Genomic DNA, 18,882 nt, shown 5'->3' with positions numbered 1-18,882 from the left:
TCATGCGACGTGACAAGTTTTATTCGACTATTTCTCGCGCTCGTTTCGTAACGAGGAAGAGAAACTTCTTAAATACCCTAATATACTCGTTGCCATACCTAAAAACATCTTCTGTATACGAGTTGTGTGTTCATCATTCTTACGAGTCTAACCGGGTTACCTGAATAACTTCTCGCTCCGCAAATGTCTCGAAGAATTTTCGCTGAACGCACAGCTTTTCGATCGTGTCTTCGATCTGAATGAGTTTCGTTTCAAAAAATCGATATAGAATAATCGTTAAATGATTTGCAAGACTTTATAAGCGAATAATATCAAATACATATGCGAGTAGAAATATTCTATCGGTATAAAACAATATTAATATTACATAGGTATACTTTGTGAAGTATACCTATGTAAAGAAATATGAAAAAGAAAAATAAATAAATAAAAGGATAATAGTTTGAAAGGTAGGAAAGAAGGAAGGAAGGAAGTAAGAAACATCCGTTAGGAATAATCGGTCTTCGAGATGCGGTATTGAATTTAAAAGCGTGTCGTAACTTCGAAGAAACATTGCGCGTAGCGCAATTTCTCGTGCGCAATACCAGACGTTAGGCGTTTTAACAGAAGCGTAACAGGTATATATATGTAGATATATTTCGTGCCAGACACACGGTATATTCTTTGTATTTGTATATAGGGCCGTGGGGTACCGTATCGTTAATAATACCTTGCGTGCGCGTTTTATACTTTGTACTTTTCTTTCAAATCCTTATTGACTTACAACGCACATTTTCTTTATATAAATATATCTTTTTTATTTAACAACAATTTTTACGGTATTCGTAATTAAATTCATATATATCGACAAATAAATTCAAATAATATCTATTATTAAATAGATTTTATTTAATTAAAAAAAACTTAAAGAGATCAATGAAATACCTAATTTAAAAAGTAAACTTTCATTAAAAGCGTACGTACCTTCCAACAAACAGTAAAAGTGAAACCTTTCTACGTGTTACCATTTTTCTTCGCTTCTTTCAAGCGAGATAGAAGCTTCGAAAGCGAGTTATTTAATTATCCAACGATAATCCTACACACACGACGATCTATCGCAAGAGGGAAAGGTTAATTAACGTGAGACATTAAGCTGTTAATTAATTGAAGAAAAAAATAACGGAAGAAGTATCTTTTTCGTTCGTTCGTTTGTTCCTTCATTTGTTTAAAAATGTCCTCGCAAGAAGAGAACGTCGTTAGAGAATATTCGAACAACTAACAGAAGTACAGTTTCACAATTTCTCTCGTGTTAATTCCGAGTAATGGAAAATGATGCTCGATCGCCAATTAAGCGAAACTTTGTGAAACTTTCGCCATATATAACTTGTTGCCGTACATGTACATATATATCTGTATATGTATACATGTATGGGTATTTTCGTGCGTGCATAAGTAGATGCATCGCGTTTCGCATAGATACGAATAGCGCTATCGTTAAACAATAAACACGTGGATAATTTTTGTTTCATAATTAAATAAAAAGACAAATGAATTTTCCATAAACACTTTCTCTCTTCGAAGATTCAAATCTACATTAAAATATATTAGAATAGATCGAACGACTTAATCGATTGTTCATCCCCACGATGTGCATAGAATTAAAAGTAATTAATATTAATAAATAACAATAAATCGCGAATCTCCTGTCGTCTCTTTATGTAAATTACGAAAGGCAACTTTCTCACCGAAAGCGCTAGATGCTAGATGCGCGTTGAGAGTTTACCTTGACACGGATTTTCTGCAAACAACGTTCTTAGACATTGCAATCTCGTATCTGCGTCTACGTACTAAGATTATAGACATTGAAAAACATTTTTTCCAAGTTTATTCGTATCTTCCGTTATTTACCACGATTATCGTTTAATCCGCGCGTTTTATCTTTCAAATTTATTATAGATTAAACTTTCTTTCTTTAACAACCCTTATATTTGTTCCATTCACTCGATGTATTAATCGATTTCCGTAGTAATCGAGAAGACCGGTTTTTCGACTTATTCAATGACGTACAACTTCCTTTCGATGTATTATTTTATTTGAATAGAAAGAAAAAATGTCCAAATTGAAACTTTGAACGATGATCATCGTTTTTCACGCGGCCTTGAACGCGGAAGTTAAAAAGATCGTTCATGGTAACGAAAAGGCAGGAAACTAAAATCAGTTTTATCAGTTGCTCTCGTTCCGTCTGGCAGATTATAAGAAGTGACTATTGGACAAACGAGCTCGTTAGTACCACGAACAGTTTGTTCTCTAGCAGTTTGATTCATAACTCGTACGTGTGCGCTCCTTCTCGTTCGCGCAATTACACGTTTTGTTTAGTGAAATTATATCGTCGTTTAGATTTCAAATTACTACGAGAGATCATTTTATCTAGGATCTAGAGAAAAAGAAACGTTTCCAATTCAAAGCGCGAATCGTGTTCTTGATTTATAAAGGATGCTTTTTTCTTTTTTTTTTTTTTTCCAAGGAATACAGTTTTTACTAAACGTTTTGTACCTTGAAAAAAAAGTTGAGAAAACTCGAGGCGAATTATTATATTCAAGGGTCCTTGTTATTCAACTTTCAAAGTGTTGGACAAATAACGAGCTGGTTTTTAAAGTGGTGTTCTTTCCGTGTTTCGTACCAGCATACTTCTCACTCTTTTTTTCTTTTCTAGAATTATATTATCGTTGGCGTTAGATTTACAATTAATATCAAATTCGCGAGAAGAATATTTGCGAAGATTTCGAACGAGTTTTAAAACAAACTTCAAATCCTAGAGAATCGCGAAAAATGTTTAAGGATTCTCGTTATTCGACTTTTAAAACGCAAAAGTATTCCTCCTCTCGGGATAATATCGGACGAGACAAAAGTTGTTTATCGAAATGGTGTTCTTCCTGTTGTATCCCAACGTATTCTTTAACTTCCTCATCCTCGTCAACGAAAAAACAAATTTCTTTTTTGACGACGACCTCTCCTCGAAAGTTAAAAAACGAGGATGAAATAGAAGAGTGGAACGATTTCGAAACTAATGAGAAAACTCGTAGAAGACGAAACTTTCTTTCCCTTAACGATCAATCGAAAGATACCAAAGTTTTTTACAATTCTCAGAATCTAAATCTCGAGGGTAACATTATTTATCGAGAAAAGGAAAGAAAATTGTCGGCGAATAATCGATCATCGAATTCCGATACCGAGCCGATATTAATCGATTCACCGATTTTACGTAAAAAGGATAGAAAGAATGTTACATTTCTTTCGGATGATAATAAATTGGACAAAGTTAACAATTCGAAGGATATCGCAATTACGATTGAGGAAATAAAATCTAGTTGGTGTTAATCAAAAATAGTATATTGTTATATTTAATGCATTTATTTATTTGGTCAGTATTAATATCAAATAATAATAAATATATGCGAGATGCGAGCGCCTCCTAGTCAAATACTCAAATAGGCATTCGCGAAGAGATTGGACGGTGGGCCCTGGATATCTGAATGGTTAAAAAACAGTCGGTCCAACGGTCTAATTTTTTTCACGAATCCTATTTCATATATTGTTATAAGTAATGGTCATAAATATGAATCAAGTGGCAATGTCAGATGGTACGTTGCAAATATATTTGATCAAAAATATTTAATCGTTCATTTCGAATACCGACCCGATAAATTTATCCTCCGAACGTTTGCGATTGTGTGTGCGTGTGAATAAATAATAATAATAATAATAATAATAAGATAAAAAAGAGATAAGAGAGAGAGAATATGGGATATTATTTTTACAGACGATGGAAGTAGTTTGTCGGAGGCGTGCAGTACGCCAATCATCGGTGCAGGTTCGCGTGCAGCTTCTAGTCACACGGTCATGGATATGGACGATATGGATCCTGGATTGCATTCTGGACATCTCGCGACTCGTGCTTCTTTGTCCAGCCTTGGAGTGAGTACACGTCATCCCGTATGCGTCTCTTCCACGCCTTTAAAACTCGAATGCGATCGCGAGTGAAAGTTCAATTCGACCGATTTGCGTAGCACGAACGAACGAACGAACGAACGAACGAACGATCGAGGAATAAATCGAATAAATTTCCTTTATCATTTTATGGGATGTTAAGCGAACGATAATGATGATTTTTTTTCTAGGCACGATCGGATTCAATGGCATCGGTTTACAGCGGTGCCGGTGAAGGCAGATGCTGTAGATCGGTAGTCGTTACCGGTGAAGTAGAATTTGCATTGCAATACGATTACAAACATCTCACGTTTGAGGTGCACGTTACCAAATGCAAGAATCTCGCTCCAGTCGACGTCAAACGAAAGCGATCAGATCCGTAAGTGTTACGAAACAAACGTAATCAATAATTTAAGTTTCCATTTTTCAAATCACCCCCTTTTTTTTTCCTCGTGATTTTTTAACGCAGGTACGTAAAGGTCTATCTCTTGCCGGATAAATCGAAGAGTGGTAAACGTAAAACGAAGGTTAAGAAGCACACCTTGAATCCGGAATTTAACGAGACATTAAAGGTGAGCGGAAAATCATTTAACTATCGATCGTAATCGAATCGATATAGATATTTGCTCGTGTTAGTCGTATCGTGTCCTGCATGAGAATTAGATTTTCGATGGTTCGCCACAACGACGTTTCAGTTTCACATGAGCCTGAGCGGTTTGGAGACAAGGACGTTATGGCTGACGGTATGGCACTCGGACATGTTTGGACGAAATGATTTTCTCGGAGAAGTACGAATGCCATTGGAGAATAAAATTTTTGACGATCCTACGCCAAAATGGTATCCTCTTCAGGAAAGAGTAAGTTTTTCGTTCATCGTTGCGTACTTTTTTCTTTTTTCTCTTTTCTTCTTTCTTCGTTTTTTTTTTCCTTTTCTCAAGCACTTTTCTCTGGTCTAACTATTCAACGATTAAAAAACGCTAATCGCGTTTAATGCGACAGTAAGTGCAATAATTCGACGTGTTTGAAATATCCGTTGTATTTCATTTGCTAAGTAGATACTCGAATCATTATTTTTTCTAAACAATAAATATCTCACGTATAGAGGAACATTCAATGTTCTTTCATTTGAAATGAAGTTGTTAAATACCCTGTCATAATTATCGAACACGTATAAAATGTGCATAGATTATTCACCCTTTTTTTTTTTTTTTAAATACTACCATTCATTCTATCTTAGCGAAAAACACCACGTTTGCACGTTGTGTATGCAATTATAATGCGAACATAGGTATCTCTCGAGCATGACGACGATTTTTTCCACTGTACTACGATTAAAGTTGCACCGTTATTATGAGCAGCTTACCTTCTTCTTCTTCTTCTTTTTCTCTTACGCTAAAATAATATTACTTTGGGCCCTTTTGCTTAGAATCTTATTTTCCATGAATCTTTTATCCATTGAAAGTCATTCCATCTTTTTGAAGTTATTAAGCGTGAAAAACATTAAATTAATATTCGGAATAAAGAAAATCGATTATATATCCCTTTGTTCTCGATGATCTGCGTGTGTTAGCGTGACTGTGCGTGGTGTTCGTTAATCGAGGACAAAAAATGGCGTGAAAAACATTAAATTAATATTGAAAAGAGAAAAAATCGATTATATATCCCTTTGTTCTCGATGATCTGTGCGCGTTTGCGTGACTGTGTGTGGTGTTTGTTAATCGAGGGCAAAAAATATAGGAAAGAAAAAAATGTACCGTTATTCAACGGGTAACTATTATCCGCAGACAGAACCATTCGACGACCCGATCGCTTACAAAGGTGAAGTAATCGTTGGTTTGAAGTTCGTACCACCCGATCCCGCGCAACAACAAGAACGTGAGTTGGGCTCCGATCACAAGGGTGCTTCTTCCAAGTCGAGGAAAAATTGGAGTCGTGGTGCATTGCACGTTCTCGTTAAGGAGGCTAGAAATTTGCAAACCAGAGCAAAGAATTCTGGTACCTGCGATCCCTTTTGCAAAAGGTATACATTATCTTCTATACATTTTTTCATTTCCATTTTTATTCGAGAATAAGTCAAACGAAGAAACGTTGAATCTCGTTATAAACGTGTAACGTGTAACATTAAATATAGCATCGAATATTATATCTCATTATACTGGGTGAGTCACGGAACGTGACGTTTCAAAGTAACTCGTAAAATATATAAAAGAATTTTTCCTGCATAGTTAAACTAAATTATAGGATACATGTGTAATGCTAAAACGAAACATTTTTTTTTAAGGTCGTATCAAATTAGTATATTATCATAAGTGTTAGAAGCGATAAGACTTTAGTTATGGGCAACCCAGTAAACTTAGGTTAATTTACTTGACACGCGTCTATAAATATCTCACATAAATATTTGGATTCGTAGTTACCTGCTACCGGACAAAGGTCGATCAGGTAAACAAAAAACTGGAGTTGTTCGTCGATCGGGTGGTTCTCCAGTTTGGGGTCATACTTTCATCTACAAAGACGTCAGTTTGCAAGAGTTAGCCGAGCGAGGATTGGAATTAACGGTATGGGATCACGATCGTATCGCCAGTAATGAGTTCTTAGGCGGCGTTCGTTTCAATCTTGGTACCGGTACGTGACTCTCATCTTTCAATTTCTATATATTAATCATTCGTATTTAGAAACAACGCGAATCGGATCCGATTCGATCTTCCATTTTATATTTTTCCATTCTAGGAAAACATTATGGGAAACCAGTTGATTGGATGGATGCAACGGGCCGTGAATTATCGTTATGGCAAAGTATGCTCGAAAGGCCTAATTTCTGGGTCGAAGGTGCAGTGACCTTGAGGCCAAACCTACACAATCATGGAAAAGCTAATGGTTCTTAAAGCATCATCCATTATCTATGGATTATGCGTGATCGAAATTTATTATTTAGGTTCGATAACATTCATTCTTTCGAGCCACAATTTTAAGCTCGAATTATGATATGAACTTCCGTATACATATAACATAAATATCAAATTTTAGTTAATCGTTGTAAATAGATTGTTAGGCGAGATGAGGTCTCGTTCTTCGACGATAGATGATAAATCAGTGCCTTTCGGGAGAATGAACTAAAACAAAAAGAAAAAAAATGGTGGAGAAATAAAGAACGAAAAATAAAAGGGAAAGAAAATAAAAGGAAAGAGATTAGAATGAATGAAAGAAATTACTCCCTTATTAAGGGCACGCGAAAGTGTAGTATACATTACGTATATACTACATTTGAATGTATATGAAACGAGACCGATCATGTGATCAATATTATATACATATACATATACGTACATGTATGTAATACGTTGATCTATTTTCTAAACGTTTACATACATTCGTATTACTTTCCCGGAACGAAATTTCACTAATTTCAAAACAAAATGATCAATTAATATATTATCGTATACTATATATACGTCAAACTAATACGATTTCGAATTATAAATTCGAAACTTTGAACGTTCGTACGATATAATGCCGGAAAATGTGCATTGACGTTTTTTAATGAACTTTAATCAAATATAATACATTACGATACTATAAGATGACATTTGAAATAAAATGGACCAACCGTCCGTGGTTTCAAACGGGCGAAAATATAATTCAATCAAATTTGCAAAAGTTGAAGAAAAAGTGTTTCGTATTTTATAGAAAATATTGCTTACTTTTGTTTTCTTTTTGAATTTTTTTGTTTCGTTTTACTTTTTTTCTTTTCCCTAATAAAAACAACAAGAGTGCCAAGAAAAAAAAAAATAAAAGAAATTAATAATGAAAAGTCTCTCTCTCTTTCTCTCTCTCTCTCTCTCGCCGTGTTTGAAACGCAAAATCGTTTAAAAAATAATACAGTATACGCCCTATACACACACTTACCTTTCTTTTTAAAAGAAAGATGCTTCCAGAGTGTACAATACAAACGAATACGAAGGATAGAAATATTATTTGTTCAATTTCTACTGTCCTCGTCGTTGGACAAGGATTCACGGAACGGTATATTTAAGGATTATTAAATATGACCTACTTCCGATATGAAAAGAATAACTATAGGTATATATATATAAATAATATTCATATAGATGTGTTATATTTATACATATATATATATATATTGAAATTATTAATCTCAAGAACGTGTTAGAGACTCGAGTAGTCTCGCATCGATGAATTTATTTGATTCGGACATTATTGTTATACTTCGAAATGAAAGACAAACATTTTTGCTGCATAGTAACGATCATTATAGAATAATTATTATTACGAATAATATTATTTTCTTCATTTTCTTATATTTGATTACAGGAACAAATCGAAAGGCTGAATCGATGTATTCTTACTTAAAACAAAAAAAAAAGAAAAAGAAAAAAATATTCGTAGAGGGATATCAATTCAATTATTACGTATTACTATAATAATAATAATAATAATAATAATAATAATAATAATAATAATAATGATTATAAGAGATACCATAATCGCGTAAAACGCATAGTTTCATCGTGTAGTGTAATTTTTTAAACAACAGGGTTATCGATTATAAACTATAAACTGCCTTTTACCATATACATGTTATACATATATGTATACACACACACACACACACACACACACACATATATATACATAGTATATATTTCATATAGAGATTCGTATGGTGCGCAGAATGGGAAAATAGTAAGTTGATATATGTGCGTGTCGAATATATTGAATTAAAAATAATACATATAAATACAAAATTCTTGTGAAAAAGAAAAATAAAACTGAAAATAAAAACAAGATAGCTGCAACAGCAACAAGAGTAATAATGAATTTAAATAACTAATGTGCATGTGACACTTTTTGTCTCGTTTCGGTATACGAATCGTCCGATATACTGAATTTGTTGCGTATATTATAATAATATCTCGTTGTAATGAGTACATATTGTGTACATTTAAGGACCAATACTATTAAAAGGAGATCGAAGTTTTTGCGATAAATTAATCGATTTGCATTGAGCTTTTTTCCTCTCTTTCTCACATTTTGTTCCTCTCTCCAATCATCAAGTAAAATAATAAAAAATTGAACAATCACATTCTATTGGAGATCATGCGAAACATTACTCTCCAGATATGTATTTTTATTCGTTTCATAAATCCTTGTTGAAAATAAATCTATTACCTTCCGAATTTTTTCCAGAATAACGATACTTGCATTTTCCAAATGCACCTGTGTTTGTTCGATTGAAACAAAAAGAAAAAAAAATAATCATTAGATCGAGATTATTAGATTTGTTCGATTATAATCGATGATAAATTGCATACCTCGGTGTTCTTGAGGCGTACGATTGGTAACTGGTAACGGTGTATATTTGATATTAAAATAAGCATCATCAAACTCATTCGGAAGTGGTACATTAATGACATTATTGTTGGATTTATTCGAGAACACTTTAACCGTTCTCAAATATCTTCCACGATTTTCCGCATCGTTTCTTTCTTTGCTCGTGACTGCACGCGAATCGAGAAACCGTAATGTCGATGGTAAAACGTATATCGCATAAAGCCTGTAACGTTCGTAATCGTTCTCGTCCGTTGAAGTTGGATTTGTCAGCTGATCGGGACACCCTGGATTCCCTAAGAGACTCACGTAAACTATCATCGGACAACATTCTCGTATCTTTTCTAATGCGTCATCTATATCAGTTATCTGAAAAATAAATTTACAAATTGCATTTATCATGAATTGATTTATTGTGAACTTTATCCTAGTCAAATTATCTCTCTTTTGTTCTATTTTTAACAAAGATTATTCTTTGCTCGAATTTGAGAAAATAATGAATTATTTCTAGCTTCGAATGGAACCTTAAAGACTCCCTGAATTTCTTCATCGAATAAACTTTATCGAAATGTCACGATAGCAGAGTTATAAAGTGAACGACCGAGAGTTTCCTCGCGATAATCTGACATAAGAAATTATGAATGCGTATCTCGCGTGCATGAGTATTCCATATTTGATCATGCTCTTTCCTGATTTAAAACGTAGCTCGTGTGGAATAATAATATTATTATGCGAAATCACAGCAATCTAATCTACGTTATTTAACTCGGTCTATCATCTCTCATGATAGACTTAACTATAATATAAAGATAAAATAATAAAATACAAAAAAATAAATAAACGATGCACACACACGATGCATTAAGAACAAACCTTATTGTTATTCAGGCTTAAAGTAGTCAGACATGGTATAGACGGTAGAGTTTTTAGATCGCGAAGTTGATTATTATCCAATATCAATTCCTTCAGCCTTAGGAAATCCTTTAATCCCGTAATCGACGTTAATTCGTTGTAAGAAATATCCAAACTCAAACATGTACACCCAACGACACGGACCAATCCTCCAGGAATTCTTTCTGCCCGTTGTCCGGTGTACCAAGCCTAAAGAAAGAGTCGTTGAAAAAAGGCACCCAAAAAAAAATCAACTCGATCGAAATTGTCCATGATATGAATTTTTTTTAACGATTCACTAACTTTCTTTCCGTTATTTTCGTACGTTTAGATTAATTCACGAGTGTATTACCCGTTCACCGTCGACTGTCAATGCACTCCTATTAAAGTCTTGCTGCTTTTCTTCCGCCATCTTGTACTGCGTATGTCGCATGTGCGTCGTATAATACTGTAATCCGAGATTACATTTTCTCGACAGACGAGACAACACCAGACAGAGAGATAAACAGTTCGTTTCGAAAGACTCGTTCGCATGACTTCTATCAAATTTCTTATAAATTTATTCCTACTTTTGGTATATTTTTCATGGAATCAACAACACGGCTCGTTGGTCTAGGGGTATGATTCTCGCTTAGGGTGCGAGAGGTCCCGGGTTCAAATCCCGGACGAGCCCTGTTAATTTTTTTTTCTTTTTTTATTTTTTTATTTTTTTATTTTTCTTCCATTTTTTAGATTTTAAAATATATAAAACTTAATATACATTTATTTACATTAAATATTGTATATATATGATATAAGTTATGTATTATATTATATATATATATATATATATACAGATATATATAATATAAGTTATAATTAATATTATATATTTATTTAATTATTATTATAATTATATAATAAAGTAAGTTATGTATTCATTCTAAAGCAATGCAATTTAATAATCAATGATATCGTTTATACATAATATAATTTATCGTCAGTAATGCCGATAACGGTAGTTTTCTACCTTTAAAAATATCGACAGTCGGTAATAGTAGGTTCGTAGTAGACGCAGAGAAAAATAAATTAGAAAACTACTATTACCGACAGTCGGCAAGATAAAGGTAGAGCACTACTATTACCGACAGTCGGTAAGATAAAGGTAGAGCACTACTATTACCGATATGGTTCTTAGCCGGCCTGCCACTAAGGTGGCTTTAGCGAATATTTTTTCCAGGTCGATGCGTCACTATAGTGGCTCACTTGAATAGCATATTTCCTCACTGTTTAAATTAAATAATCGTTTTCATATAGTCATTCATATTTAAGTGAAATGTTAAAGTTTAAATATGTACGATATATTTTCAAGAAAAATGATTAATAACTAATTAAATAATTAATTAATAAAGTGAGCAATTATATGGATTCTGATTGAGCAATTAGTAAGCACTTATTCATTATGTTTCGCTGTTGCGGTTCTATGCCAACCTTTTTGTTGCTGAGAATAAAAAATTTTTAATATTAAAATTATACTTCCTCGCACATTGAAATAAGTTAATCAGGTGTGCATATGTTCCCTACAGAAAAGAAAGTAATAATTTATTTTTTCTAAGCTTATGCGTAAGCTGCATATGTTGTAAGAAAAATATGAATACCTCTTAACGAACGTATCATCGATGATACGAATCTTCGAAAGATGATAAACGATGATAAAAAAAATGATCATTTCGTCAATCTGCCTATAATATATGTACCTATAATAAATTACAATATTCGCAAATTCTCGATGATCATTAAAAAAAATAAGAGAAAATAAAAGATAGATCTCTGATTACTTTTATACGTGCCTAGATTATCTTAATATTATCTATGATAGAAAAGTAAACTAATGAAAGTACGCTAAACTTCTCGTGTATTTCATTTAAACCAAAATATATTCCAAATATACAGACATTACTTATTGGCCAATCGGATAGATGTCAAAATCGATTGATTTTGTCAGAGTAGGAGGATTCTTATCAGACGATTCACGACTCGCAACTCATGCACTTACGTAAGCACGTAACAAAGTATCAAGCACCTGTCTAATATGTACTCGCATATCCGGTAAGACTGTTTCCGGTATGTAGGGGATGGTACCCCTTATGGTATCCTCATCGAAGACCCCTGCAAACAGGGTACGACCCCCAAAACCTTCCACGCTCCAATGCTTTGCTCCTTCACCCCTCCTACTTCTTTCTATCTCTCTATTTTCCTAACCCTAGAAACGTTTTGCGGTATCCCTTCTAGCGGTTAAGTTCTCCATACGTGTTTTCTTTTTCTTTTTTTTTTTTTTTTTTTGAAGTTTTACTCCTTAGGCATATATATTTATAACAAAACAAAAGAACAAATAATTAATCTTTCACAATAACATAATTGGACCGTTTATTTTGAAAGTGGTGTAAGTCCATTTTTGAAAGAAATGAGATATCACGTAATTCATGCTTAATTTAATAATATTAAATTTTATATATATTTAAAATTAATTAATAATATTATAAAAATAAGTAAATTTTGTATGTATAACTAGTCCGTGTTTAATTTATTAAAAAAATTTCTATGTTTTGTACAATTTAAAATTGGTCGGTAAATGAAATGAACAGACAACAGATATATTAATCTTTAATTTTTGTCTCGAAACAAGAGAAAATGGGCTTGCACCACTTTCGAAATAAACGATCTATTATTTTATATATATTATATATCGAATACTTTGATTATTAAATTGACGCTATTATTTGTATCGAATTATTATAAATATAAGTATGAAAAGATAAGCGTTAAATTTAGCATTGAAAATAAAGATTTGAACGATCATCGTGAGTTGTCTCTCTTCGGGGATGTTCAAGAAGATTATTAAAAGAGAGAAGATCGAGAGCGAACACAAATCGATTTCACACTCCCATCGAGTATAAATTAATAGACACTTAAGGGCTCGAGGGGTGTCCTCGATAGGTACCAGGATGTTCAACGGTGTTACAGCCAAGCCAGGTGTTACTTGTGCTCGTGCGAGGATCCACCGTTAAGAGGTCTCTCCAGGGCTGAAATATAAACGTTAAAAGGAAAACGGGATTTCTTTAAAGCTACCACACATTTCATCTATCATTCGCAAAAGAATTATATTACAAATTATTATTAATTATATTTTATTATATTTATATTAACGAATATTTAACAATTTCTAATTTTTTCTTTGATAAATTTCAATAAATAAAAGTACACACGATCGAGATAAAAATACGTTTCGTATTAAAGAACACAGATATGCGAGGGTAGAGAATATCGAGGATTTCAATCTGGTTTCCCCTCCTCTCTTTCGATTTATCTTTGAATCTGCTGAAGATGAAAAAAAACTTTTCGGCACAATAGACACGTCCCGTTCGAGTATTTTCATTTGGGATTATGACAAAACGAGATGGGACCTACGAAAACTTGAAATCTATCTATGTTATGGTTAATCTATATATTTCTAACGGTATATACGAATTGCACGAGGAACGTGCAAAATTATATACCAAAAATAACATTTAACAAGAACAATTGAAAGCGCAACAACATTATTGTTTAATAAAATATATTCCCCTATCGAGATAAAAATTAATTTATAAATATAAAATCTATCCTAAGTGATGATCCACTTTAATGTGTAGTGCGAGAGAAATAGCATCCGTGGGAACCAACGAATCATCAACGCTTTCACGATTTTTTCCGAAAGAGGATCGCAGATGGAACGATAATAATTCATTCTCCGAGTTCTCCCATATTGGAAAGGAAGATTCATTGCCATTGGGATTCCAACCATTTTAATCATCCAAATTTAATGAGCTTCGCACGAAATTATTGGTTTTATTTTATTACTTTGCGTTCCAAAGAAATTCGTTCAATTTTGCATTATAAAATCAACTATTCAAACAAAATCTATCCACGAGTTCTAATTGACCAAGATAGGTCAAAAGATTTGGAATATAATTATAGAAATTATAATAATCTTACAATCTATAGAAAAAATAAACCACAAAATATATTTGAAAAAGGATTAATTGTTTTATGAAATCACTTTGGAAATTTAAACTCATCCCCTGTAATAGAAATAAAAGTATCATTATCGAATATATATTCTGTTCGTAATTGGAATACAATTAGAAATAAAGTAGGCAAGTGTCGAGCAGCAAAAAGAGCAAGGACGGAAATCAGGACTAAAGTATCCGAGTGTAATAAAAGTGAAAAAGGCACGTGCGTGACGCGTGCAACGAAAACATTGCATAAGGGTTGCCGAGAGTTAAGTATTTCGGCGACATTTGGCCTCAGTCGAGGAACCTATAATTATGCGCTTGAATACAGGTACCTAAACATAATCTGATTTCAAACTCAACTCAATTATTTAGATAAAAATTGTCGAATGAAAAATTAACTAAAAGTTTGTTACGACATATCGCGTATATTTTAAATCTCCTTCGTTTCGTTGCGAAATCAACTATATGCCGTTAACTATACTTTAACTACGAAACGAATCGATGTCGCGTAAGTTGATTTTACAACTTAAAGATGCAAGACTAATCCTATAATCAATATTTCAAATTCTAAACTTCATCACTGAATAATAAAACGAAAGTTAGCTCAACTAGTTTACTATTAATTTTGGTAACGAAACGTTCCGGATAAATTTGACGGACGTATTCAAATTCTCATTCAACACGGATTACGGCGTGCGTCAAATCGAAAAGTATCAATAAAAATGTCTGGAAAATTCTTACTAACCTAGATCCGAAGTTAATACACTTTGAATATAAACAACAGGGTTTACTTAAACGTTCGTAGAAATTTGACGGCATCTTTGTAGATAACTCACCGAGCATATATCTATAATCAGTCTTGTATAGAAGTACACCTCTATGATATATCATGGAAACACGAATTACGTTGCTCCTTATCAGATCGATGAAGAGGCGGCACCGCTGCCCCAGCAACGGCAACGGGGGGTGGTAGAGGCATGCTCCGTCTACTACCCCCGCACCCCCGCGTTCAGTGCCGCCTCGCGACGAATGGGGGTCGTGCTTGGGCTTTCAACCCCAACATCGGCAATGTCGAGAGAGATGGGAAACTAGGGAGCATGGCTTCCGCCTTCTTCTCGGTTTTCACGATTTCAGTTACGATCGGAAGTCGAGAGTGGTCATCCTACAAATTTCATACCAAGACAAGTGTGATTATTCCATGCGATTATCGATCAAAACTAACTCGCAATAATACATTTTATTTTGATTTGTAAATATTTCACAAGTTTCTCACGCATCGCGACAGCGATTACAATAATTATTAATGTTCTGTCAATCGGAAAATGTTAGAATTTGTATGAAATGTGTTGTCGTTGTTACGAAATAAGGATGAACATCGAGAACCCAAATTCGGAATGTAAAATCAGTGGTCGGGAGTAAAGAAATCTTGGAGCAATCGCATCGTCGTCGAGAACGATCGTTCGACAAATCTTCGACGCGTGTCCTGGACACGTGTCGATGTTTAGAAATATTTCCTGACACGCGTCGACCCATTGTGACACGTGACGGCTTGGCTTATCGCATAGCACGAAATCCTTTACTCGTGATCGCGAAGGATGCGTAAACGAGGATTTCAAATTCCTCGACTAATATTCGATTCGTACTCGAACACGAACGAAAACAACGTAGCGTTTATCTCTTATAATCTTTTTTTATTATGTTAAGGAAGATTTTAATCAGGGATCTATACAAAAGTATATCGAAGCAATGAAGAAGAAAAAGGAACAAAGATAATATCGAATGATTTAATTATACGATAAAACAAAATCACAAAGTAGATATTTCGTTAAAAGAAGAAATAAATAAAATAGACCAAAAAAAATGTATTCCATGGACAATTTGGAATTGGACATAATGAATCGTCAATATTTATACGAGGCTCATACTTTCCTCGGAAACCCAGGAATTCCAGCTTTACCCGCACATTACGGCACGCAAACGACGGCAAACCTTCCAACGATTCCTTCGCAATTACCTTCGCATCCTTCCGGTAGTACCGGAAGCACGAGTGGTAGCGACGTTTATCCTTACGACGAAAACAGCAGCGACAACGAAAGCGTTTATAGCAGCGATCAAGAGAATCATGCGAGAGAGTAAGCGTATCATTTTTATTTTTATCTTTATTTTCATAACGAGCCTACCATCCACGAATATTTTCTTCCCTATAGAAATCATTATTTCTAATATTTATAATACAAAAAATTTATAAAGACTCACGAACAAAAGATCGTGGTAATATCAACGAACAAAATTTGTAATTTTGAATTTTTAATTTTTTAATATATATATAGAAATAAGTCGTGATAAAAAAATTTTAAGTTGCCGATAAAGTCCCAATGAAAGAAACGAAACGTTCAACAAGATCAAAATAACGTTCAATAAGATTTTTTAACCAGTCCAACTTTTCTACGACACTTAGTTTAATAATTTTATTTTCTGGACAAGATAAGAACCAATGAAATTTATAATAAAGGATCATTTTATATTAGCTTCACACATTATTGATACCGATACTTTATTTCAAATACCGATCGAATAAATAGCAAACCTTCATAAAATATCTTACATTATCGTTACGATATTAAATTTCAAAACGCGTATTACCGATCAATGAATATTATTATTATTATTATTATTATTATTGCGTAAGTTCGTATACGTGTTTAATAGATATACAAATTTGTATAATGTATTTAATAATCGATGATTTAGACGAAGTAGAAGTCGTAGCAGTAGACGAAACGGTGTAAGTGGAAAATGTCCAAGACAAGCTGTTCAACAACGACAGGCTGCAAACATGCGTGAAAGGCGACGGATGCAGAACATAAATGACGCGTTCGAGGGTTTAAGGGCTCACATACCTACATTGCCCTACGAAAAAAGGTTGTCCAAGGTGGATACTCTAAAACTTGCCATTGGTTATATTAAATTCCTCAATGAACTCGTTCGAGCCGATAAAGGCAACGATCCACTCTCGGGAAACGGTGGTCATTCGAGGTGTTCTGGACGAGATGACGCTAAGAAAATCATAGTCCGTGGTGAGGCTAATTATAATTACATAAAGAAATATCCAAATCGAGCTTTAGATTATTTCTATAATACCAAACGCGAGACATTTATTTCGCGGAAAATGATTGAACCGATGATAAAACTGTAATTCTAATTATTTCACGTATAAACAAGATCGAAAATTAACTAGACAAAAATATTTAACACACTCGCACGCGAATAAAGTTTGAGATTATTTTGATGTCAGTAATCTACTCGTGAAACACCTGTCTCGCGTATCTAACAAATACCGGATATCTGTCGCATGCAGGAAACGAATAGAAATTGCGTCTATAATTTTCAAAATACGATTGTCGAATATGCTATAAAAATGATCATAGATTCCCCTCTTCACGCCGCTTTACGTATGAAGCATCAAATAAAACTAATTTGATAATTTAGTAATGATTAATTAGAAGTTTTGTATTAAAAATGATTTCAGGAAGCGGAGGTAATCCATTTATATCGCATTCTCTTTCCTGGTCGAGAGAATCGGATGTTTCGACGAACGGTACGATGTATGCAAAGGTTTGGACGCCGGAAGATCCGAGAACATCCAAAACCGGCACGAATTACGAATGAATTTCTCTTTTACTTTCTATCCCCATGGAAAATGAAAAAACAAAACTAACGAGAGGAAAAGTAAATGAGAAAGAGAAAGAGAGAATCCTCCGATTTGGAAATACGAAATTTCGTAACGCGTGTTATTTAGTGTCTAAGAAGGTACGAAATATAAAAAAGAAATATTTCAAAGTGAATCTAGTCTCTTTCGCGAAAGAAAACTAAACCAAAAAATCTAATCTAGTCTATAACTTGTAATTGAGAGCGAATTTTGATTTGCTCGTCTAGTCGACTGAACGCAATGAAAACAATGAAAATAAGAATACTTGATGAAATAACTTTTCGTGCAATTTAACGACGAACTGAAAAACAAAATGTCATGTAAATCATCGAGCTCGTAAGTTTCGTTTTAAGAAGCGGACACTCGGTCGTCGTTTAAAATACTTTTTTTTTTGTCAAATTTTCGCGAGTACTTGAAAAATTGTGAACAGTGTTACGTGGGACACCCTGTATACATATATATATACATAGAATATCGAGATGCAAAAGTGTAAATAAAGATTCTATATATATATCGCCATATAAAAAAAAAAACATCTAATTCGTCTACCACCAGTCACCTTTTTGTTTTTGAAAAATAACATAATATTCTATTTATTAATTATTTGCAATGAATGAAAAAAAAAGAAGAAAAAGAAAATGGAAGGAAGGAAGGAAGGAAAAATAGGCGTAGAGGAATAAAATGGGCGGTGCGTCGATACTGCGGCGTCGCGACGTTCTGCGTCGTCTCCGGGAAGAGAATAATGGCGACGACGACGACGACGGCTGCGTAACTTCCCACGACGTCGATCTTTTCTTCCTTCCCTTCCCTTTTCCTACATTTCCTTCTCATTTTCTAACACGAACTACGACTAAAAGAACTTTTCTTTATCTTCTATGTAAAACTCTACACACATACAACTGCCATATACACGTACGTGTATACTTTGTCATC

General features: G+C 33.8%; 3 protein-coding genes and 1 non-coding gene across 5 annotated transcripts in view; 3 read left to right on the top strand and 1 right to left on the bottom strand.

The window, feature by feature from the left end:
* LOC122517448 (serine-rich adhesin for platelets-like) overlaps positions 1–7,130 on the top strand; it is a 34,662-nt gene extending 27,532 nt beyond the window's left edge. The window contains 7 exon segments of the mRNA XM_043635835.1: positions 3,800–3,954; positions 4,158–4,345; positions 4,436–4,538; positions 4,662–4,823; positions 5,751–5,986; positions 6,380–6,591; positions 6,697–7,130. Coding sequence (XP_043491770.1) covers positions 3,800–3,954; positions 4,158–4,345; positions 4,436–4,538; positions 4,662–4,823; positions 5,751–5,986; positions 6,380–6,591; positions 6,697–6,851 — 1,211 coding nt within the window. The 3' untranslated portion in view covers positions 6,852–7,130.
* Positions 7,131–8,838: 1,708 nt separating this feature from the next.
* Positions 8,839–10,840, bottom strand: LOC122517446 (leucine-rich melanocyte differentiation-associated protein-like). Its single transcript, XM_043635832.1, has 4 exons — positions 10,559–10,840; positions 10,189–10,416; positions 9,300–9,684; positions 8,839–9,204 (listed from the first exon to the last, which is right to left on the bottom strand). The coding sequence occupies exons 1-4, from the start codon at positions 10,637–10,639 to the stop codon at positions 9,125–9,127; spliced, it is 774 nt and encodes a 257-aa protein (XP_043491767.1). The 5' UTR covers positions 10,640–10,840; the 3' UTR covers positions 8,839–9,124.
* Positions 10,808–10,879, top strand: Trnap-agg. Its single transcript has one exon. It is a non-coding gene; the product is annotated as a tRNA-Pro (tRNA).
* Positions 10,880–15,281: 4,402 nt separating this feature from the next.
* LOC122517447 (pancreas transcription factor 1 subunit alpha-like) lies at positions 15,282–18,482 on the top strand. Of its 2 annotated transcripts, none has more exons than XM_043635834.1 (3): positions 15,282–16,372; positions 16,992–17,314; positions 17,770–18,482. In XM_043635834.1, the coding sequence occupies exons 1-3, from the start codon at positions 16,101–16,103 to the stop codon at positions 17,907–17,909; spliced, it is 735 nt and encodes a 244-aa protein (XP_043491769.1). In that variant the 5' UTR covers positions 15,282–16,100; the 3' UTR covers positions 17,910–18,482. The 2 variants fall into 2 exon arrangements, with proteins under 2 accessions (XP_043491769.1, XP_043491768.1); XM_043635833.1 differs by having other exon boundaries at positions 16,992–17,317.
* Positions 18,483–18,882: the final 400 nt, after the last annotated feature.

This window comes from Polistes fuscatus, unplaced genomic scaffold (genome assembly GCF_010416935.1).
Source record: "Polistes fuscatus isolate 324 unplaced genomic scaffold, CU_Pfus_HIC Scaffold20, whole genome shotgun sequence".
In the NCBI taxonomy this organism is placed as follows: Eukaryota; Metazoa; Arthropoda; class Insecta; order Hymenoptera; family Vespidae; genus Polistes; species Polistes fuscatus.
This window is presented reverse-complemented; position numbering and strand designations above follow the sequence as displayed.

Bases quoted from the DNA above. Each gene is read 5' to 3' on its own strand.
- LOC122517446 (XM_043635832.1), bottom strand. From the start codon at position 10,639: ATGCGACATACGCAGTACAAGATGGCGGAAGAAAAGCAGCAAGACTTT. The intron at 10,417-10,558 runs GTAATACACTCG...CTCTTTCTTTAG, and splicing joins TGACAGTCGACGGTGAACGG to GCTTGGTACACCGGACAACG. The intron at 9,685-10,188 runs GTTTGTTCTTAA...TTTATTTTTCAG, and splicing joins TAAGCCTGAATAACAATAAG to ATAACTGATATAGATGACGC.
- LOC122517447 (XM_043635833.1), top strand. From the start codon at position 16,101: ATGTATTCCATGGACAATTTGGAATTGGACATAATGAATCGTCAATAT. The intron at 16,373-16,991 runs GTAAGCGTATCA...TCGATGATTTAG, and splicing joins CAAGAGAATCATGCGAGAGA to ACGAAGTAGAAGTCGTAGCA. The intron at 17,318-17,769 runs GTGAGGCTAATT...AAATGATTTCAG, and splicing joins TAAGAAAATCATAGTCCGTG to GAAGCGGAGGTAATCCATTT.